Source organism: Vanacampus margaritifer, chromosome 18 (genome assembly GCF_051991255.1).
Source record: "Vanacampus margaritifer isolate UIUO_Vmar chromosome 18, RoL_Vmar_1.0, whole genome shotgun sequence".
In the NCBI taxonomy this organism is placed as follows: Eukaryota; Metazoa; Chordata; class Actinopteri; order Syngnathiformes; family Syngnathidae; genus Vanacampus; species Vanacampus margaritifer.
The window spans coordinates 7,966,466-7,989,902 of NC_135449.1; the positions used below are offsets into that span (position 1 = coordinate 7,966,466).

Sequence of the window (23,437 nt, forward strand, 5' to 3'; positions counted from 1 at the left end):
ATCTTTTAAACCGAATAATATTTTCCAATTAATTTTTTTTTCCCGTTACACCCCAACTTTTTCCTTATTTCTGTTGTGCTATAGAACTGTTCTGACTCATAATAATTTAATACAATAAGAGACTTAATTGTTCCCTATACGTAAGAAATGCACTTAATGACTTCAACTCATTGCTATTATAATATCGTACATTGTTGTTGTGATGGACATGTAACTCGTTATGGCTTGGGGGGAGACTCGGTGGAAAGGGAGGGAGGGAGAGAGAGAGAGAGAAAGAGAGAGAGAGAGAGAGAGAGCTCACCTTCTGAATGAGTGTGCGAGCGCGCGTCGCGACTGCTCTTCTTGCGTGGGGAGGTCCCTGCTGTGTGCTTACCTGTCGGATCCACGGCGACCGTGGGTCAGCTTCTTCCGTCACAGAAACAAACAAAACAAAATGTCCTCCAGGCTACTTTTTTGCGCGTTGCTGCTTTTCGTCCACGCGCCGCCGCTCTGCCGTGGATTTAACGTGGACGAACGTTTCCCGGTGATCAAAGAGGGCAAAACCAAAGGCAGCTTCTTTGGATTGTCCGTGGCCATGCACGAACAGACGGAAGGCTCCAGGAAATACTTGTAAGTTACTTTTCCCCCCTTCTTGTCTCTCTCTCTGCACTTTGTTAGTGGCTTGATGGCTAGTTGCAAACAACTGACACCTGCTTTGACCCAGTGGGCGGAACCAGATACTACCGCCTTACAGCGGACTCCTTCTCATTCAGTGGCTGACTGAGCACGTAGAAAAGCAGATCTTGTACTTGTATACTTGAACGCCAAAAAAAACTGTTCTCTATTTATAAACTTGTTAGACTTTAGTTCCACCTGTAAAGAGGATTTATTTATTTTTTTAAACAGGGGTTCTCAAACTGTGGTCACAGGGCCCCTGAGTGTCCACCAGCTGTAGCTTATGGGTCCGCAAAATAATTTGTTGCAAAAAGTGTTTGGGATGGAGCCTTGCCATAAATAGTGAAATACACGTGTAATTGATAATAGAGGCCACAAGTTGATGGTAAAACACTAGTTTTGGCTTTTTTTTCCCCTTTTTTTTTAATGAGCTCAATATTGTTAATTCGGTAATTTTACCGATTTGACATGTCATCGTCATTGCGCTCTCTCTTTTTTTTAAAACTTTTTTTAAATTTATTTTTTATTTTGTATGTGTGTGTGTGTGTGCGTGTGTGTGCGTGAGTGTGTACTCATTAGTTCACCTAAAACCTATTAAAAATCCCATACCGTTCATCTAAACCGAATACTTCAGAATCCAGCTAGAGTCGTGAGGTTGTCAGGAGACCCGAGGAAGGATCAAAGAAAACGCTAGTTTTGTCTAAATGAAGCAGAGTAGTTCCCTGGCACTAAGATGCCACATGATGGCACCAACATAATAAATGTACAGTCTGTAAGTGTTTTTCATGTAAATATTTACTGTAATTTATTACATCAGCATTAGCATAATTTAGTGACAGCCTACATTTTGTCCTGACTTGGGTACAAATTCAGTTTTTTTTTCCCCCGCCACCATAGATAGGAAATATGTTGGAAACTGAGGACACCATGTAAAGTTAGTAATAAAGTATTATGTTGAATGAATGAATTATTTTGAACATGTATTAAACAAACAAAAATAAGAATAACATAAAAACATTCACAACGCATAGCACACATGTTTGGAAAAGGAGTAGGAGGAAGTGTAGACTTTTTTTTTTTAAACTCCTACCACTTTATGACTTATATGACACTAACTAACTTACACGTTTACATAGAAATAGAGTTGTTGTGAAGTCATTTTAGCGTGTACAAATAAGAAAGGCTTCATAATTCTTATAGAGGTTGTGGTTGGTTGTATTTTTTTTCATTGGCCAATGGAGTGGTCAGGGTTGAGCCCTAGTGAATTCTACCTAGCAACCATGTGACTCATAATATAAACAATTGTTTACTTCAGCTGTAATAGTAGATAGTACGGATGTCATTTCACTCATGAAACATTGGCCCAGTTTCCCTTTAATGTATTTTCTTATACTGTAAAAATGCAACGACAAATGCTTTTTTCAGTCTAAGAAATTCTTCCAGAATGCTCCACTCATCACAACTCTCTGCTGAGGTTTAATTGAGAGAATGCATTGTTTGTGTAGCTGCAGGTAAAACAGCTGGGCCGGTTGAATTGTGTAGCCGCAGGCATAGCCGAGTGTCTACATGTCTTTGTGTGCGTTTAGCTTATCTTTGTGCATATTCAGCCATTCTGGAGTCCACGTGGCGCGTAACCTGTCATGTTTACTGCACACCTGAACTTGCACTCTGTCACCTCATTCATACACAAATGGATTTGTGTTTTGTAAAAAAAAAAAAATTTTTTTTTTTAAATTATCTCTTTTTCTAAAGTTCCTCAATAGCCCTTGACCAAATGAATGATGTCATTGTTTATTTAATATCAGACCCCCCTGCTTCACCTCAACCATGACCAATTACACCCCCCTCCCCCCCTCCTCCCCCCGAAGCGTCCACTTCCACGATCACCCTACGCACGCACACCCTGCTGTTATCTGCGTTCCCGCCTCCGCTTTGAGGAGTCAAGCGTGACGAAAAGTGGCAAACCGGGGGCATACTTCCTTTCCCGCCTCACGTCCGAGTGGGAGATTATTAGTATCACTATCAGTATAATCTCTGCGAAGAGGGACAAAGATGTGCATTAGTGTGAGAAGAATGGAGAGCAGTGTCCAGATGACATGCGGATCGATGTGCCATCTTGGACAAGTCCCAGCTGGGATGCAGTCATTCTCAGTGGAGTGACACTCAAGAAGCGGACCACATGCTAGCGGCACGAAGGAGGGCCGCACGACTCTTTCTTACTAAATGTATGTTGACAACAGCAAAAACATTGGCCCTCAGTAGACACAGTTAACAGTTCATGTTTATTTGAGAAAACTGTCAATTAGCAAACAACAAGGACTGGTTTCGGACCACTGGAAAAACGATTGGAATGTGACGGTATTAGCACAGCTAACTAATTCAAATACAAATACTGAGTGCAAATACATGTTGTGACTGAGCGAGATTTAACTTATGACTTGTTAACCTAATGACTTAGCTGGAATTGCTTGAAATTTGAACAGGAATCAACTTGACCTTGATTTTTGCCACAGTAATCTGGGACTTGCTAGAGACTTGAAGGTCAACACTTGAGACTGATTTATTATGTGACATACTCACATACTCTGTGAAAGTGAAAATGAAAATTTCCAGTGAAAACTTTTAAATGGGCTTGCTGTTACAAGTCCATACAATTTTGCTACCTTATACCATGCTAACAACCGGCATGGACCCATAGTAATCTCAAAAACAATGTGCTAAAGCGCTAAAGCCTACTGAAATTTGAGACAATGCTAATATGCTAACAGTTAGTATGCTAACATGTAGCGACCTGAGCACAGAAAACACAAATCTACATCAATAAAGATTTAAAATTGTGTCCAGTGATCAAGTGTAACAGTTATAGCATTTATACCCCAAATGCTAACACGCTAGCATATATTGTTATGCTAAGTTGCTAACATTTGCAGAATATCGCAAGAGCTGAGGCTTCATTGATCATGAATTTACGTTCATCCTTGTGATTGTGTAATATGTCCAATAGGAGTTGGTACAATGCTAACATGCTAACAGGCGGTAAGCTACAATACAGTACAGACAGGGTTGTCTTGTCTCTCTATGACATTTTATAACCTTGCTGTTCATTCTGTCTGGTTTGCAAATGTCTTCTTGCTGCGCCAGAGTTGTTATTAGTCTCATGCTTTTTCTCAATACTATTGAGTGCACTTTTGAAAAATACAACCAGCTTCGACAAGTCCTGGCACTTAAAATGGGCATTCTTTCACAAGTTAGACTGAGGATAGGATGAAAGTCAAGAGATGATTGCCACTCCCATTTCTGCAATCAAGTAAATGCAATAATGCTGTGAACCCTTGACACCATTAACCAATTAGTTGCCTGAATCTATCATGGCCATGTCGGGGCCGTTTAGAAGTCAATTTTGGCCGAGCTTGAAATGAAAATTGAGCGTATACGAAGCTACCTGAGGCTAGCTTGCGCAGGTCCCTACTTCACTGCCAGTCACCCATTGAAGTCCCCTCGGAGGGCTTTTTTTGTTCTCTTTTGTAGCCAGGAGGAGGGACCGGGCAGTCAGCTGGCCAACTATTGGCTCTTCCAGTCCCCTGACCCCACGGTATGCGTGGAATGTATTAGCCTTCTGTGCACAGTCACAACCTGCCAGGTTTCAGGTTGAGACAAGACAGGAGTCAGGGTGATGATCTGTCGGGAAACACACATGATTCCACCAAAATTTGGAGCTTTGGAACTTTATTTTCCACAAGAGACCATTCCTACAATTAGTCAAGACTAAAGTGGCCTAACAAGTCTCAAATTAAATTCTTCTGACAGATGAATATGGAAGTTCTCCTTTTTTTTCTCCACCTCTGTCTGACTGTATCAGCCCCAGGCCACGAAAGTCCGCCATTTAATTAGGTGCTGCCCCCCCCCCTTCCCCTTTTTTTTTTTTTTTACTGTGAGAACAGATTAGGTAGGTCAAACTATGCTGTGATCTTTACAAACACAAACAAGCTCACGCAGACTATTTCCAAAATGTGCTGTAACTCTTTCGATCAATTTAGTTCAAACTGAGACGTGAACACACTTCATTTTGTACACATATGGGCCAAAAACATTAGGCACGCTAACGCTCAGATTTGATTGATACGGTCAAATATGACCCTCGGTATGTCCGTTTCCATTGAAGTGAAGCCTCTTATAGCGTGCTGGTGGTCCTTGTGCCAGAAGGAAGCCTACTGGAGATACTGAGATAACGATTCATTCTTATTTCTCGCACCCTCATTTATGTTTTACATGACTTGATATGAGCGCCTAGCGTGAGCCATATTTGCTTGAAAATAAATGAGATGTGTGTGTGTACCCAATCAGTGTTGTACTTTGTGTCCCAAGTGAATGAATGACGGGTTGAAATGAATCCCAGGGGCTTTCATTACCTGTCGAGTAAACCGTTTGACTACTGTAAGAGATCCTTTTCCTTTTGCTCCCGTGCGTAAAAAGAAGCCGGTGTAAGTTGGCTGGCCTCCGGGTGGTTGAGGGTCACCTGACCCTAGACAAACTATATGCTTCAATACCTTTCAGACCATTTTTCATTTTTGACACGGAAATGAGTGTTGACTTACACTCGGTATGTGTCTGTGGACATGTATTATGTGTGCGTACATGTGCTTACAATGTGCTTTGAAAGACTCATTAATAATTTTGACAAACTAACAAGCAAGGGTTATGTTTGTTTGTAAAACGTAAACCAACCCCGTCAGACAAGAGTTTTAGTTAGTTTAGCCTCAGGGGAAGACCCGCCATGTTTCATTTGTCGCCCAGGTACGAAATGACTTTGTTCTCTTGTGTGACGGTTTCGCCAGTGGCAGATGGTGGGCTGCAAACAGGATGTTTGGCCAGCTGAGACGTCTGCTTGAGTCGTTTTTGAGAAGCTAGGAACAACACAGGTGGACAATAAATCGTGGAAGAAAATGTTGGCTTCTAAAATTGATTATCCTTATTCACCACAGTGTTTCGAAGAGTAATTGTGTTTTTGTTTAAGTCGTAAAACTTCATACTTTTTTTTTTTAACTAGCCTTGTGAGCCACTGAGAAATGGGTGAGGGGCCGCAAATGGCCCCGGGGGCCATAATCTGGACTCCCCTGGCCGTATCAGACTGGTTGTCTATTTTCGTGATTTATATGAAGATCAGATCTCATTTTATGGCCAATGAAGTCAAGGCTTCACATTTCGCAATCATTTAGCATTTAGCACTAGCAATTAGCTATGTTTGCTTATCTCGTGACCAAGGTTTTAGGTTGGTTCTCAGTCATGACTGTCATTTTTGTGTTTTTCTGATTCCTCTGACAGTTTTACAAGCACATCCACATGTTAAGAGCTCTCTTTCATACTTGATTCCGTTTATTTTGTCGGCAGATGACTGGTAAGATTACATTTTTGTGGTTGAGGTCTGCTGTCTGCGTGATAACCCTTATTATTGTTTACTTGACCTACAACTGAATTACTATGAAGATTGTATCTTACACTCTAAGCCAATAGTTTTTCACACATAGTGAGTTTGTGTATTGTTTCCAACTTCCTGTTCACAAGTTTTGATGATATTTTTTTTAGTGTGTGATTGGCAATAGGAGTGTCATCATAACAGATTTGTCATCATTATGATGCTAGATTTTTATTATTTGGACTCAGAATGCATTTCATCGACATTGAACATTTAATCATGTTTTCTGTTGCTACAGGCAATTGTAATAAGTTGTCCCACTCGCAGGTTGTTGCGTCACTGTCCATTTCCAGTTCATGTGTGAGTCAGGTGTGTGCACACTCGGTGTGTTAACAATGAGGCATGCCTGCTCTGAATATCCAGATAGCAATGTGTGTACTGTATTTACCCTGTGCTGCTGCTTTGTTATTGTTTCCTGACTATCCCAGGTCAAATCATCACTGTGCTATGGACACAGACATGCCATACCTTTCACCACAGTCATTCTCGCTACCGGTTTGATACACACTTCTTAAAATAAAATAAAAATTGTGTACCGTGGAAAATTCTCAAGTTGGTAAATTATGAACTTTTTTCCCCCCGGAAGTTTGCGGTTTAGTGGCGCTAGGTCTGGGGCTTTTCTTAAGATGGTGGTTGTTAGGCTGGCTAACGTTGACGTTAGCTAGCTGTATGGGCTAGCGAGTTGATTACTACTGAGCCGAGTTGTAAACAGAACACAAGTAGTGCGTTTGGAAATTAGTGGGAGCGCACTTTAACTCTCCGAACATACGCACTCTCAGTGTAGTCATGGACTTTATAGTGATGACGTTTTCCACAAGGGCTAAAGAAAGGTCATATAAACGCTAGGAGATTTGAGTTTCCATATACGCCCGTAGACCCCTGGTTGCTCCTCTTCAGTGAAGAGTCAAGATTCCATACGACAAGAGGTGGCAAATTCAGATCCAGAAAGTAAAAACTCTGCCACAGTTTGGCTTTAGCCTCAGGTGCTAGCTAGCTAACTTCCTAGCAGCTTAACGAGCTCCTGGGGAGCTAGCTAGCTAACTAGCACCTGGGGCTAAAGCCAAACTATAGCAGGGTTTTTACTTTCTGGATCTGGATTTGCCACTCCTGCTTACATCGAACCTCCCACTATGGGGGCCGTTATTGGTGCATATGTAATTCCTCTTACTCCTAATGTGAAGAATGCAGCCACTCTCACCTCAGCTGGGCGTGTAAGCCGCACTAAATACAAGCTTCAAGCAGCATTTCCCCATCAAATCCCGAGCAGAAGAGGGCAGATTTCAACACGTCCCGTATACGCACTTGGAATGCAGGAGCTCAGTGCCCACTCGCTATCCCTCCCGTGAGCTCTTGTCAGCACGTTTATGAGGAGGTGATGAGCTGGCAAGGGGACGAGAGGTGAACACATTGTTGGACTTGGCACCAAACAGGATATGAGTTGCCTTGTCATGACTTCAATGGAAGTAGAGAAAGGCTTGCCACAGAGGGCTTGACAAAAGCTTACTACTTTTGTTGCTTATTACCTTCTCAACACTTTATTTATTTATTTTTTTTTCTGGAGAGCTCAGTATTGTTCATTCGGTAATTTTACCGATTTGACATGTCATCATCATTGCTCTCTCTCTTTTTTTTTGTTTTTTTGTATGTGGGTGAGTGTGTATTCATTAGTTCACCTAAAACCTATTAAAAAATCCCATACCGTTCACCTAAGCCGAACACTTCCAGCCAGAGTCGTGAGGTCGTCAGGAGACCCGAGGAAGGACCAAAGAAAGGAAAGGAAAGTGAACACTTGGCAAATATGAAAACTATCACTGACCAACATAGGGAGGCAGAACCTGGCGGTTCCTTAAATAACGTCCGAGTTTCTTCGAAAATGTTTGTCTTCGAAAAATGTTAGTCTGTGATGTATTTTTGTAGATTTGAGTCCTTTGCATAAACCAAGTGTTAATTTATCATCTCACTAAAGCTTTGATGATACATAACACCACACAGGAGAAATGTATTCAACACCGAACCATATGCTGTGGCTCTGATTCTACACATAATGCAACTCTCAGTAATGTCTACAAACCTTTGTGGAATCTCCTTTATCGGACCCTCCAATCACCACTGGCGGCCCTTTTCGAAGCCATCTTGGCTCCTGCTAAGTTGTCATCACCAGGATCAGATAATTGATTCTGCACTGATAATATCCGTCTGGTTGTAGAGTGACAGGATAATGGTAACATTTTGAAAGATTGCATTGTGTTCACAACAAAAGGATTATGTTTCTATTTTATTTTATTTAAAAAATAAAATTTAAAAAATACAGTATTACTGATTCTGAAGTTCCTGTGAAGATTAGATTGACGCAACATAGAGGCTGAAATCTGATTGGACAAAAAGACGAATTTGACTTTGGGAATACATTAATACAATTTCATGGAACGAATATTGTGTAAAAATGTAGGCTTTGTCTCAAAATATTTCACTTTGGTTACTCCAGTTTTCTCTTCCTCCACAAGTCAGCCACCGTAAAAACTGGTTTGTCCTCACCTTCTGCCTACAAGTGCAGATAATAAATCTGGTGCTGACAGTCAATAGTGTGTCCCAGCACACGGCAACGGCACCTTAGTCTAATCCCTCCACTTCAAAGGTCACTTTGTTGAAAAGTGCCGGTGTAGGGTGTGTTAATATGTGCACGACAAAAACATGGAGGTCCACCAACAATCTAGTGTGTGTAGAGTGTTAACTTGTTGCCCAGACCTGCTTGCCCTCTCGAGAAACGGATTTATTTTTATAAACAGTGAAGCCCCATGGTAGCTATCTATGCAGCTATAGCTCGCTAGCTAGCTAGCTAGCTGCATAGATAGCTAGAAGCTGAAGGAAATGGATGACTGCTATATGATTAATAATAGTAAATGAATATAGTCTAATGTATTATTTATCAAATCATACATCTAGCAAGCTAGCTAGATAAATAGCTAAATTGGTAGCTGCATAGCTTGCTCGCTAGCTACATGGCTATGTCTAGCTACATAGATAAAATGGCTGGATATATGTATGGTTTGATTAATCCTATATTTTTAATGTTACATATTATAGTCATTTACTTTTATTAATCATATAGCATCCTTTAATTTCCTTCTGCTTGTATACCCATAACTGAATTTTCCTGATTTTATTACTTATACTTTTTTTTTTTTTCATTATCATAAATTTCTTTACCGATTAGGGAGCAATCGCATGGTTCTGCCACCTTTTAGCGAGAGTTTCTTTCTTTCTTTTTCTATTTTTTATTTTTTTTTTTGCATGTGGCTCATTTTTCATGCTGCTATCTATCGCCTGTCTCGCACACCATGACAAGGATGCGATATAATCTTGTAATCTTCATCTGCCACTCTGTGTGTGTCCAGGCTTCTAGTGGGAGCTCCCAAAGACAAAGCCTTATCGTTGGCGAATGTGAATGAAACAGGTGCCGTCTACTCCTGCCCCATTACCACGGACGCCTCGGACTGTTCCAGAATGGACCTGGTCAGCTCAAGTGAGTGAGAGGGAGCGTTGCCATGCAATCCTTGCCACTTTATCTTCAACGGCATCAAGGCCGGAGTGCCTCTGCATTTTTGCGGTGGTGTGTCAGGGCGTGATTCACTTTGCTTTCCTCTTATCTTTGACAGAAGCTCGTTTTAATAGTGTCACTTTTCTGACGCATTTACAGCTGACCAGACCGAAATGGTGGAGGGCATGTGGCTGGGCGTGACAGTGGCCAGCCAGAGAGTACAGTCGGCCGGGCGCATACTGGTGAGAGGGCTGCCATGTTTGATTGTCTCTGGAAACTGTTCTGAAAAAATTCTATTCTGTGGCGTTGCAGGCGTGTGGCCATCGCTACGTCAAGGTCTTGGGAAGCGGCGCGGAGGAGCAGCGGCGGATGATTGGAAAGTGCTACGTGAGGAGCAATGACTTGACCTTCGACCCCGATGACGACTGGCAGACTCATCCCTACGAGATGTGTGACCCCAACACCGATATGGGAGACGAGGGCATGTGCAACATGGGCATCGCAGGCGGCATGACGGAGAATGAGATGTACATGGGCAGCCCGGGCAGCTACTCATGGCAAGGTGTGGGCACTGGGATAACGAGGGATTATTCTCACACTGCTATGCATGAAGATTGAGGTTTTTTTTCTGTTTCATATAGGAAATGTACATGCTTTGTGGAGAAATCCTGATCCTGCCTTTCCATGGGATTCCATTAAAAAAGTCTTTGGCCCGCTGAAAAAACAATATAAATTCTACTATATGGGTAAATCAGTGATTATTGCTCAAGTAGGAAACTCATTGAGATGCATCAAGGATCAAGTCTAAGACCCTTCTTTTTTGCTATGAATATAATCAAATTATTGTTATTATTACACCCTCAAGTTTTATATACCAGTTAATCTTGAAATATTTCCCCTACAGGTTATTCCGTTCTTGAAGAAAAGCGCCTGTTGAGCATAAACAACTACACGATGGTGACCGGATCTCCCAGGTATGAGTCCAAAGGTTCGGTGGTCCTCGCAATAACGGCTGACAACTTGTTCGAGACAGTGCTCATCATCCCCGGGGATCAAGTGGGCTCGTATTTTGGAAGCAGTCTGGCTGTCACGGACCTCAATAACGACAAGTATGTGAATTACTCAATTATTTCACAAAATTTGAAATTAAAAAAAGCAAAATATTTTACAGTATTTCCATTTTTCCAAATACTCTAGCTCAGGGGTCTGCAACCTGCCGCTCTGGAGCCACATGTGGCTCTTTAGTCCCTCTCCTTTGGCTCCCTGTGGATCTCTAAAAATAAATTGTAGAAATTAATTTTTATTTTGCATTTTTTTGAGAAAATAATATTTGCATAAATTAACTAAATATTAATTAAATATTCCCCAAAAAATCTCACAGTCCAAATTTGTAAGTTGTCAAAAAAGGACAGACGAAAGGTAGATGAAAAAGTTGTAAAAAATGAATAAATAAAAAATAAGCCTATCTAAAAATGTTTAAAAAGTGACATAAAATGTCCAAAAAGGAAGACGAAAAACATAAAATTACCATACAATGTACACAAAATTGCACAAAAAAGGCTTCTTTTTTTTAAGGCAGAAAAGAAAATGTTCAAAAAGTAACCATAAAATGTCCAGATATAAAAGAAGAAAGGCAGAAAATGACATTATAATATACACAAAATTGCGGAAAAAAAAGTCATAAAATTATTTTTTCAAAAGGCAAAAGCAAAAATGTTAAAAAAGTCTATACTATAAAATGTCCAAAAACAAAAGAAGAAATCCCATATGTGTATAAAATTGCCCAAAAAGTACATTAGACTAACATTACCGCAGTGTTTCGTTCATCAAAATGTTCAAAATTTTTCTTGACTCCAGACAGATTTTTGGTTATTTGGCCGAAAATGGCTCTTTTGACAGGAAAGGTTGCTGGCCCCTGCTGGAGCTGAAAGTTCCTGCCGTGTTATTATTTGGCGCTTTAAGCTGGCGCGACGCTTGAACGCTCCTGTGCTCGTGAGCTGTCGTGTGATGTGGAATGTGCACTCAAGTACATCTAAGCAGAGTTGAAAAGCTGTCAGCAGCCCGTTCAAGGTGTTTGCTATGATATCATGGCTAAATCACCTTCTGCCTCCCCCTTTCATGCATGATTGAAATTTTATGGAGTCTGACAGTAGGGGGAAATGTTGACATTATAGGATCTAGCATTTCAATTCATTTTTTTTTTTTGCTTCCTATGCTTGCAGTTGGAACGATTTAATTGTTGGCGCCCCGTTTTACTTTGACCGCATGAAGGATGAGGGAGGTGCGGTTTATATCTATATGAATGAGAACGGATCTTTCCAGAAGATTCCTAGCAAGGTGCTTAAAGGCCCTGCTTCCTCTGCATTTGGCATCGCAGTGGCCGCCATTGGTGACGTCAACCAGGATGGATTCCAAGGTCAGCGCATACACGCACAATTGAGTTTTATGTGCAATAGCGGAAAATTATTAGTTGATCCATTTCTGCTTTTGGTGGCTTTAACAACAAATCATGTCCATCCATCCAAAACTAGACAAAAAGTTGCCCTCAGTCAATTTGGGCAACATACTTACATACTTGATGAATACTACACTCTAAAAACAGCTGGGTTAAAAATAACCCAATTATGGATCAAAAATGGACAGATCCACTGTATGGGCCAATTTGACCCAACTTGCTGGGTTGTTTTATACAAAATGACCCAATTTTTTGACCCAACTAAAAGGTCTGACCAATATTTATGAGTTGTTTTACACTAAAAGACCCATTTCTTGACTCAAAGTTGGGTCAAATTGACCCAAGTAGAGGATTGGTCCGTTTTTGACCCATAGTTGGGTTATTTTTGACCCAACTGTTTTTAGAGTAGACACCAGGTTTGGACAAAGAATGTTCTGAAAGCCACATTATGGCCTGCTCTGTAAACATATATGACCAAGAGTCATATTTGTTTTATGAATCAAGCCGTTTTCCTGTTTTAATGATGTATTTATTTATTATATATTCATTATGTAGTTAATTTGGAGGTTCTTCAACTTTTAAGTGCCATCTGTACCAAAGAATACAGTATATATAAAAGTATATTAACACATTATGTGCATTTTGAACATTAACGCTGCGCTTAAATATGAGAAACCCTCATGCTATGTGGTGGGTCAGATTCACCCGTTTGGAAAATCTAGGATTAGGAAAATGGATTAAATTTAGTCGACTGTCCTCCATTTTTTCATTTGAGTTTGTTTTTTATTATTAAAAATATTGTATTGCGTTATCTGATAGTTTTTTTGATAATTAAGCATTCGAACGTGTCACGTTGACCCAAAAATGAACACACCAGGAGGGGATAAGTAACGATCCAATTAAAAATGTTTCGAACATAAATGTTAAATCCAAATTAAACCTGGATAAATGTTTAAAAACAAACAGTTCTTAAAAGATTAAATGCGAATGTACCAAAAAGTTAAATACAACAGATTTGTATTTACAATAATTTTTTTTGCGCGCTACTTGAGGAGCTCGCATATCACACTTGAATTGCTGGAATAATTTAATTGTAAAGAATACAAATAAAACTTAATATATTTATTCAACATTTTTCAATTATTGTTTTTTAAATTAATTATAATTAAATTAATAATGCAATTTTTAAAACATGAATTATTTTACTATGGTATTAAAATGAACTTTGAAAAATAGTGTATTGTATTTGTATTTTTTTTAATTTATGAAATATTAAATGTAAAAATATGTCAAATAAAAATACTATTATTATTCTTATTATTATGCATGTTTTTGTGGAATCCAAAATCAAATGTAGCACAAAGGTTTTACAGTGCTTTACAGTGTCATATTGCCACCTACTGGCCTTTCACTGTCATTACATTTCTTTCTATGTGCAGATTTTGCCGTGGGAGCTCCATTCCACGGCACAGGCAAGGTCTACATCTGGATGGGAAGTAAAGAGGGAATCTCAGAGGAGCCCAGCCAGGTAACACATCTCCTGATGTGGAAAAACAAACTCTTCTTCACTGGCGTCAACATTTGTATCCGCCCTCCAAAGGTGATTGAGGGCAAATCTGTGGATAACGGAAGATTCCAAACGTTTGGCTACTCCATCAATGGAGGCATGGACATGGACGACAACGGCTACCCTGACATTTTGGTGGGCTCCCTTGACGACCGCATCGCCCTGCTCAGGTAGGAAAGAGACAGGGCAGCACGACTGACGGCTCTCTTGGCTCTAAAACTGTCTTTTGTTCACGACAGGACTCGGCCAGTCGTCCATTTAACTAAAGACTTTAATGTGGAGCCAAAAATTGTGGATCCAAATCAGTGTCAAGGGAACGCACCATGGTGAGCCGGTGTCAAAAATTCAAAATTCACATACACATACAAAAAAAATGTGTACAAAAAAAAAAAAGAGAGCAATGACGATGACATGTCAAATCGGTAAAATTACCAAATGAACAATACTGAGCTCTCCAGAAAAAAATTAAATAAAATAAAAAAATTCAAAATGGCTCATATAATAGTGTTTGTGGTCTATCTGAATATGTTTGTTTCCCAGCATCGTGGCCACTTTCTGCATGTCTTTCACACTAAGCAACGGCAACAAAAACTTCAAGAAAGACATCAGTAAGTCACTCTTCCTTAATCAAAACAAAAACAAAAAACACACGTGAACTTTCCATAATGTGACCGGTTACAGCGGTGAAGTACACAGTGGAGGCCGACATTTATAGGAGAAGGAGCCCGCGGGTTCGTTTCCAAGACAACAATGATAACACGTATACGGGCGTGTTGTCCCTGCCCGCCTCCAAAACCGAGTGTCATCGGCTCAACTTGAATGTGGTGGTAAGTTCTTTATACGCTAAATAAAGTCAGTTGCAAAAAATACAAAGTAAAAAATCACGCCTAGCTATTATAATCTTGGATGTGTTTTAAGGCGGCTGTGAGAGACAAACTGGAGCCCGTGGTCTTTTCCCTCAACATGTCCTTAGATGAGCAAAAACCCAAATCAAGACGCTCCATTCAGAACTTGGACTCCTTCCCCATTCTCAGTCAAGACCAGAAACTCACCCAAAGAAGCGAAGTAACTCTCAGCGTTGCACTCTTGCCGCCGCACCTGCACCTAATCAAGTGTCCACGTATTCTCAAAGTCAAAATTGTTCCGTTCACAGATCCACTTCCAGAAAGAGTGCGGCTCAGACAACAAGTGCACCAGCAACCTGCAGCTGACGGCCCATTTTGCCGACAATAAGGAAAAAAAGTTCCCCAGGTGAGTGAAAATATAAATAAAAACAAAATGGAAGGCTCATGTTGTATATCAACTGTATGTTCTCGTGCCCAGGCAGGACAAATCCCAAATCCTTCAGTTTAACAGCAGTATGAAGATAATCAGGCTGATGGTGGAGGTGACCAACTTTCCCACTAGAGGGAAGCTGGCGGAGGACGCCCACCAGGCCATGCTCAACGTCACCATCCCTGACGCGCTCAAATACTCTGGCGTCAGGTCCCAGGTATGGCCAACAGGGGGCAGCAGATGTTAGAAATCTCAACCCCATCCACTATCAGTGAATTTTTGAATTTTTTGTGTATCTCTTGTGTTTATTTGATGGGTACCTAATGAAGTGGGTAGAATGTTTTTTTTTTTCTTTCTTTATTTAGGACCATGATGTCGAATGTCGCTATGACGGCACCGTCCTTTGTGAATTGGGCAATCCGCTCAAAGGCAAGGAAAAGGTACGGCAGCTGAACTCTGACATTCCCGCCAAGTTTTGGCATCTTCTGAAAATCAAAACAATGTACTGCAGTCACATGTGGCGTCTTTTTTTTTTTTTTTTGTCAACAGGTGTCACTCGCCTTGAGGTTGGAGACGTCAGGCATCAATCTGAACACGCAGGAGATTCAGACTCAGCTGCTTTTGTCTACGTAAGGGCTTAAATGTTCTTAATCTGTATGTAATAATCATAATGATGATGACGAGAATGAATTTAATGCAGGGCTGTCGTTTGATTGTTTCCTTCAGTCTCAGTGAGCAGTACGACCTGTTTCCTGTGTCTGTAAGCCTGCTGATTGAGAACACCATCCTCCCATCCTTCTCCATGTGAGTTGCTATTAAAAAAATAATAATAATCCATACAATAAAATAAAAAAAAGTCACTAAACACAAACCAAATGATGATGACAATAACATAAGCAGGTAATAAATTGTGAAACTATCAAATAATTAACAATGGCAATTTTCCCATAAATGGGCAGTGATTTTCCTGTCCATAGTCGTAAAATTTTGTCCTCCAATCTCTCTGGAATAACAATGCCTAATACTTTACATCAGGGGTGTCAAACATAAGGCTGGCGAGCAAGAACTGGCCCCTCAGGGGGTCCAATATGACACATACGAAATGCTGTTTTTCCACAAAAATGAACTGTTTTAGTTAATTTTGTCCACTAGAGGGCGCGCTAATAAATGACATTCTGAAATGGGGCTGTTACTGAGAATATGATGCAAATATGTTGCACTCATTTTTGTTAAGTAATGTCAAATTACTATATTTTCATAAATTACTTGTAATTATTTGAGTAAATATTTATATTATTTATATCTTATTAGGCTATGGACATACTGTATTTTAGTACATGGGTATTTTACATTAATTTCTTATTAATATTATTAATCATTATTAATTATTATTAATTAATCATTCTTTATTTTATTATTATTTAATGGATTATTTTTATTAAATAATATTATTTATTATCATAATTGTATTATATTAAAATTAGATTAGATTAAATATTATTATTAGTGTTGTTTTGATACCGTTTTTTGGCCCCCGATACCAATTCCGATACCCAGCTTTGCAGTATCAGCTGATGCCGATACCATACCGATACCTAAGTTATTTTTTTTCTCAACATGAAAGAGCTGTTCTGCCATTGGTTCAGAGCATTCAAGGGCCAATAGGATATTTTAGCTCGGCAGTGAACATGTCACACATCAGTGAATGTCGTGCATGAGCAAGACACAAGATGCTGCATCCAAAGTCCTATATTAGCGGTAGAATTAATGGTATCGGCATGTTACTTGTTAGTACTCACCGATACCACTGTTTTAATGCAGTATCGGTGCCTCTGCCGTTACTAGTATCGGTATCAGAACAACACTAATTATTATCTAATTAAGCATCCAAAAGATTTAGCTATATGCTACTTTAGAGCTACATACACAAAATCATCGCATCAGACTTTTTATTGACCTTTATTATTTTATTTTATTTTTAATATATATATATATATATATATATTCCACCCCCCCGGTGCAGTGCAAACGCGCTCGTCCAGACCAAATTTGGCGGGACGGTGATGGGCGAGTCGGCCATGGTGAACAGCAGCGACGTGGGAAGTCCGTTCGAGTTCACCTTCAACGTGAGTCACCTCAACCGCTCACATTTTTGTTCCCCTCGTTGACGCCTTTTACTGTCAGATGCTTAATATTATTTTTGGGAAGCAAGTTTATGCGGCTTGCGGTGCAGCCGTACGCGGGGGTGGATGCTATTTAGAGCCCAAGCGGAACTGTGGCTGTTAGTTCACGCCATGACTTTTTGTTTTTGTTTTTTTTTCCTCTGTCACTAGGTCAACATGAGGGGGCCACCCTTAGGGGACTTGGGGACCCTGGCTGTGGAGTTTGAGTGGCCCTTTGAGGTGTCAAACGGGAAGTGGCTGCTCTACCTGACGCAAATCATCATTCAGGCGCAGTCGGAGAGCGAATGTCGACCGCCTGGAGACGTCGTCAACCCGTTGAACTTAACCGTGAGGTTTCTTCTAATAATAGTTGGTCAACAAGTTGAGATGTAGTAAATGACTACTTTCCTATTAGCTCGGAATGAAATGGCCAGTGAGTGATGGTTCCATGGTGTGACTGTCTGAGCAGTGGTTTTAAAAGTGCTTCCTATGCAAAACAAAGTCCTTTAGGGAACAATGTCCGCTTCACCACACTTGATCCTCCCCGGGCCGCAAATTGAAAATAGAAGTCACGACGCTATTCTGAGAGTCTGATGTCTTGATCAAACCCACTCATTTTGCCTCTGATGTCATGTCTCCGTCTGCCCGGCTTCCTTTCCCGTTGCAGTTGTCGGAAAGCGCGTCCAAACGCGTGAAAAGGCAGCTCGCGGCGGATGATCCGGATGATGCCAGCCCGACTGAGATTGTTGAGCCGCAAGCAGCCCACACGCTGCTCACGTCACGGAAAGAATCACACCTGTTGGTGAGATGGCAAGCAGCCGACCACGCCGGTCTGGCGTGTGTTTTTTACTCCTGTAGTGACATTTCCTTTTCGTGTTTCGCAGGAATGCTCCAAGGGCACGGCGCGATGCGTGACCTTTACGTGCCCTTTGCTCAACATGAGCAACTCGGCCAAGATTCACGTGCGCGCTCGTTTGTGGAACAGCACCATGCTGGAGGTGCTCTTCATCAGCTCGCGATCAATAATAATATAATAACAAAGCTCACTTTGATAAGATAACAATATTTCTGTTTTGATGACATTATTTTTTAGGCAAGGGGGGGTGCTGTTTTAAATTAATTTATTACATAAATTGTTATTATTTAATTAAAAATAAATGTAAATTAATTAATTAAAATTTTCTTGTTAAAATATTACATTTCAGCCCAGTACTGTATGGTTATACACATTTTTTTTAGCTTGTTTTAAAAGGACATACAGTTTTAAAATAAAAAAATATATATACATTTTATAGTTTCTGGGATTCAATTTAGGGTCGAGAAATGCCAATGAATAAAACCCATTGAAACACACTGGGGGGAAAAATATTCAAAAAACAATAATCAATATCCATTTTTGAAAAATGGGGGAGAAATGGGGAAAAAAACAAAAATATAGAAAAATATGTTTAAAAAAATATGAATGAAACCCATTGAAACACACTGGGGGTGGGGTGGGGTGAATTCTTCAAAAATTACAAAAAATACTTCAAAAAAACAATAATCAATATACAGTTTTGAAAAAATGGGAGAGAAATGGGGAAAAAACTAAATATAGAAAAAAAATATATATATATTGAAAAAAATGTTTATATATATATATATATGTTTAAAAAAAAGTTCAACTGTATTTCAATGTACAGTATGGCGTGTTCTCGAAATGCCAATGAATGAAACCCATTGAAACAAAACAAAAAATACTTAAAAAAACAATAATCAATACACATTTTTGCAAAATGGGGGGGGGGAACTAAAATATAGAAAAATATGTTTAATAAAATATTGAAAAAATGTAAAAAGAAAAAAATATATATTTCAATGTATTACATGTTCCTTTACAGGATTTTGCCAATGCTTTGTGGATCAAAGTTGTAGGTAAAGCCACGCTGAAACTCATTACGGACAACCCCACCCTTAAAATGGAAAGCCAGACCACTATGGTAACACGCGTCAAATGAATATTTAATCTTAATCGCCTCTCAGCGACTCAAAATGGCTGCTGTCTTCACTTTGATGCAGTTCACGGTGGATATCGAACCGGAGGCGCGGGTGGAGACGCCCTATGAACTTCCGCTGTGGATCATCATCTCTGCCGTCGTAGCCGGAGTTCTACTTCTAGGAATCATCATTCTTATACTTTGGAAGGTGAGCTGACACCATCGAGCGGTGGACTCCGACAAACCGACTTACAGTTGAAAAGCGATCCTCATGTGGGATTTCTCAAGCCGAAACTTGCTTCCCGGACTCTAACTGGGTCCTAATGTTCACATCCTCCTCCGCCTCCATGCAGTGCGGCTTCTTCCAGAGGGCCAGCAGGAGGGAGATGTATGAGGCCAAAGCCCAGAAGGCTGAGATGAAGATCCAGCCCTCTGAGACAGAGAGGCTGACTGAGGACTACTGAGACCCACTATGGGTCCACAACCGCACACACCAGTGGGGCTTTTGGGTAACGACCACCCCTCCGATGAATAGATTTCACCTTAACTCTTACTAGTGATGGTGTGGCCTCTCTCTTTCTGAATTTTAAAGCTTTAGCTTAATATGTCTAACATCTTCTTGCTTCCTTTTCAGGCTGGAGCTTAAGCGGCTTATCATTGTGTGAATGCTGAGAGTTTTGCTATGATGCGGGAAAAAAAACATACTGGTGCTTGTCGAATAATGTCCAATGGAATTGTCAACTTTGGTGTGGAAATGCATCATTCTGAGAGGTGTTTACGGCTAAATAAAATCGGACAGTCCCGTTTTAGCCGAGACGGTCGTTTTTGAGCTTTGTTGACTTGTTTGGTGCTGTTGAACTGTCAACAAAGATAGCATTTAGCATTAGCTTAAGTAACAACACAACCACCACCAGATTGACTACCGTTTAAATTTGGTATAAATAGTTATTGGTGAGAATGTATTGCATATTTGATTTTCAGCTAAATTGTAGTGTTTTTTAATTTTGACAATCTGGGTGGGGGGTGGGGTTGACGAGCAACTTTCAAATTTTGCGGAGCAATTTAAAATATATATATTTTTTCTTTTCTTTTTTTCTTTTTTCTTTTATTTTTTTTAGTTTAATCCCCCAGTAATAACTCCAGCCAGATTCTGTGAAAAGCGAACTCCATCACCCAAGCACTTAATTCTAGTTTTAAATTTGCTAGCCGTGTCAATCTTAGGTTAGCTTAGCAATTAGCATAGCTACTCACTTTGTCAGATTGATACTTGTCAGAAATGTTTCTTATTTGCCGCCACGGCGGTGATGATTACTAACTTCGGAATGGCTGTGCAGCATATTTAACTAAAGTTGCTAGCTAGCTAGCCACGTAGCTACCTTACACTAGTGGTAAGGTAAGTCTAAGCTACACTAGTGTAGCTTACACTATAGCTATAGCTATAGTGTAAATTTTGCCTCAGTGTCGCAGCTCAGCAAAGCTTTTTGGGACGTCTCGGTGGTTGATTCTCTTTTTTTAAATTTATTTAATGTGTTTTTTTAATGAGGATAAAAATGCTAATGGAGCTTTATTTTGTATGTTCACAACAAGCAGCTATTTGGCAGTAAAATATTCTTTAATGTATTTTTTTGGCCACTCCCAGTTTAAGTTTATTGTCCAACAGCAAAAAAGGAAAATTACTCAGCTAATAAGTTTGTTTAGCTTAATGCTAGCAAATGAGAGCAACACATGACCGATAATATAACAATACTCACAGGTATGCCATGAGATTTTCCCAAATATAGAATATTTGGCTAAAGGTTAGCAAACACTGATCTAGAGAGTCACAAAATTAGAGATAGGTCCTCAGTATGATGCATAAAAACAACCACCATTTTAAACGCTACTCAACTGGGAGATCATCATAGCACAAAAGCTCTCAGCATCTCCATGCATTTTCTATGGGGATAAGTGTTTTTCTGTATACCTTGCTTATGCTCTCTTTGCACGTCTTCCTCAAGCACCCCGTGCCCCCCCCCCCCCTCTCCCGACGCTCTGTCTCTATACAGAATCTAAATCTCCCAAATGCCGTTCTCAAACCGCCATTAAATCTTAGCCGCGCTTTAGTCTCTAATGTCACTTCTTTTCTCCCCAGCTCGGATTCTTCAAGCGATCCCTCTACTACCGGATAATGCCAAAGCACCGCGGGGTGAAACTTCGCAAGGCCGATCGCTATCAGTTCAACGGGGGATTTGAGCCAGAGGAGCCGCACAGAAAGTATTGGATCACCAACTGGACAGAGATGCAGCATTTCAACTACTGACTACCACTGACTGGCACGGGCAAATGAAAGAACACTGGGCCCAGTCTGGATCAACCGTGGAGAAAATAGACGTGATTCTATTTCTAGATTTCTCAGTGCAATATATTGAACTTTTATGTCTCAGTGATTGTAATTGTTGCGTATTCCTACTGACTGCAGTGTTGTGAATTGAACATTGGCGCTGTCAGAATATCGTTTTTTTTTTTTACTTGTCTTTCTTTCTTTTTATTTCCCCATGTTGACCTTTAACTCTTTGACTGCCAGACGTTTTCAGAAACGGGATGTCGCCAGTGCCAGCCGATTTAAGCATTTTGACTGATCTTTCAAGGTCCATAGAAAATTATGTGTTTGGACTATGGAAACACACATACTACCAAATGAAAGATTGGACTCTCATCTTTCATCAGAAAAAAAAAGTTTGTTTCTACCTTATTCCGTTTTTTAGTAATCAACAATAGAAAATGGTTAGTTTCACCTCTGTTTTGAAAAAACGTCTTTTAACGTCTTTGGCACTCTTCCATAGGATTTTACTAAACGTTATTTAACGTTTTTGGCAGTCAAAGAGTTAAAAAGAAAAAAGAAAAAAATTGCCCCAATCAGCCTTGAATTTTCCCCATGATTTTGACTACAGTGATGCCTTGAGATACAAGTGGTCCAAATTGATTTGAATTAGTAAAGTAAAAAAAAAAAAAAGAATTTTTTTTGAGCCGCTGTATGTACAGTATAAACCATGCATTTTCTTCGATATAGAGGCTTCAAGCGGTTTCATGCAACAACAAATAGCTTAATGCTAACAATCAATGCAAACCCTCATAGGCTGGCTAACAACACAATAACAAGACAATATAACACTACTTAAAACAGACGTATATTTTTTATCCTCTGAAAAAAAAACAACACTAATATTACTGCAGCTTGCTGAGCCATTTCCGGTAGTTGTGAAACTTCTTACTTTCTGTGTCTTATACTGCCCCCAATGGCACATCAAGAAATAATGACAATTAATAAATTGTGATGCACAAATTCTTTACATTCTCTTAAATTAATATTTTAACTGTATTTAACTATATATTTTTTTTTTTTGTTAAACAACACATTTCAAACTTTTTTTGCGGCGGCTAGAGCGGATTAATGGCATTTCCATTTGTTTCAATGGGGTAAGGTGATTTAAGGTAAAGCGTGGTCATGTGACAAATTAAACTTGTATCTTAAGGCACCACTGCAGTATTTGTGCTTGTGTGTCATTGCTGTAAGATATTGCTTTTATACCTGCAGCAGTTTATTTTATTTTGTTTTGACACCTCTGTCGTAAATGTTTCGTTTGTTATATGTGTCATCGGTACAATATTGCTCAGCCCCTGGATGGCATTCTGTCGCTTAGTTGGAGCCGTTTTGAATCACAAGGCCTTGAATCGATGACTATTTATTGGAGTCTTGTGCAAACACAGCAGGGGATCGGTTTCAGATGATTTCACACAGCACTGGATTCAATATTGCTTTATGTTGTGATCAAATGGACAATGTATACAGTACATACTGTATGTATGTTTCATTGTTTGAATGAGCATATACACTCACTGGGCACTTCTAATTCTGTTTAATACAAGAGCAAGTTTTGGTTTTGATTGTTGATGTATTTCTCATTATGATGTCATTGTGCTAATGTGGTGGCCAGTGAGTGGATATCATTTGTTGTGTATATTTGTTAGGGACTTTGGAATGCCGTCCAAACCTTTTGGGAAGCTTTCAGCACCGAAAAGCAGGCTGGACTAAGAAGACATTGATTCAGTTGTCTCTGGTGGGACCAAATGTTACTTTGCTGCTTGTGCTCATGTTACCTGAGAGCTGCCAGGTATTCTGCTGTGACGCTGAGAACGGCAAACCTTACAGAGGCCCCTTTGACTCCTCAGGACGGACGGACGGGGGGGGGGGGGGGCTTGAATGCACAAATTCTGCTCTGATGATTTTTATACTGTGCAGTTTTAATGTAATTCGGTTGTTCATAACATCTGTCAAATGAATGTTTGATGTCTCATGC

At 39.9% G+C, this 23,437-nt stretch overlaps 1 protein-coding gene across 4 annotated transcripts; it reads left to right on the plus strand.

Moving 5' to 3' along the window:
* The first annotated feature begins 237 nt into the window (after positions 1-237).
* Positions 238-21,648, plus strand: itga3b (integrin, alpha 3b). Of its 4 annotated transcripts, none has more exons than XR_013289213.1 (26): positions 238-609; positions 9,523-9,650; positions 9,825-9,907; positions 9,978-10,227; positions 10,307-10,411; positions 10,570-10,774; positions 11,888-12,081; positions 13,560-13,648; positions 13,721-13,857; positions 13,927-14,013; positions 14,228-14,295; positions 14,369-14,514; positions 14,606-14,752; positions 14,841-14,938; positions 15,011-15,179; positions 15,328-15,402; positions 15,512-15,591; positions 15,689-15,766; positions 16,986-17,088; positions 17,296-17,472; positions 17,792-17,926; positions 18,009-18,122; positions 19,005-19,103; positions 19,183-19,308; positions 19,454-19,662; positions 19,735-19,765. XR_013289213.1 is itself a non-coding variant. In XM_077550788.1 (26 exons), the coding sequence occupies exons 1-25, from the start codon at positions 434-436 to the stop codon at positions 19,562-19,564; spliced, it is 3,180 nt and encodes a 1,059-aa protein (XP_077406914.1). In that variant the 5' UTR covers positions 238-433; the 3' UTR covers positions 19,565-19,609; positions 21,232-21,377. The 4 variants fall into 4 exon arrangements, 3 of the variants coding, with proteins under 3 accessions (XP_077406914.1, XP_077406913.1, XP_077406915.1); XM_077550788.1 differs by lacking the exon at positions 19,735-19,765 and adding an exon at positions 21,232-21,377 and having other exon boundaries at positions 19,454-19,609; XM_077550787.1 differs by lacking the exons at positions 19,454-19,662; positions 19,735-19,765 and adding an exon at positions 21,232-21,648.
* Positions 21,649-23,437: the final 1,789 nt, after the last annotated feature.

Excerpts from the sequence above, each read along its gene's own strand:
- itga3b (XM_077550787.1), top strand. The coding sequence starts at position 434 with ATGTCCTCCAGGCTACTTTTTTGCGCGTTGCTGCTTTTCGTCCACGCG. Across the intron at positions 14,753-14,840 it reads AACTCACCCAAAGAAGCGAA|ATCCACTTCCAGAAAGAGTG; the intron begins GTAACTCTCAGC and ends TTCCGTTCACAG. Across the intron at positions 15,767-16,985 it reads ATCCTCCCATCCTTCTCCAT|TGCAAACGCGCTCGTCCAGA; the intron begins GTGAGTTGCTAT and ends CCCCCGGTGCAG.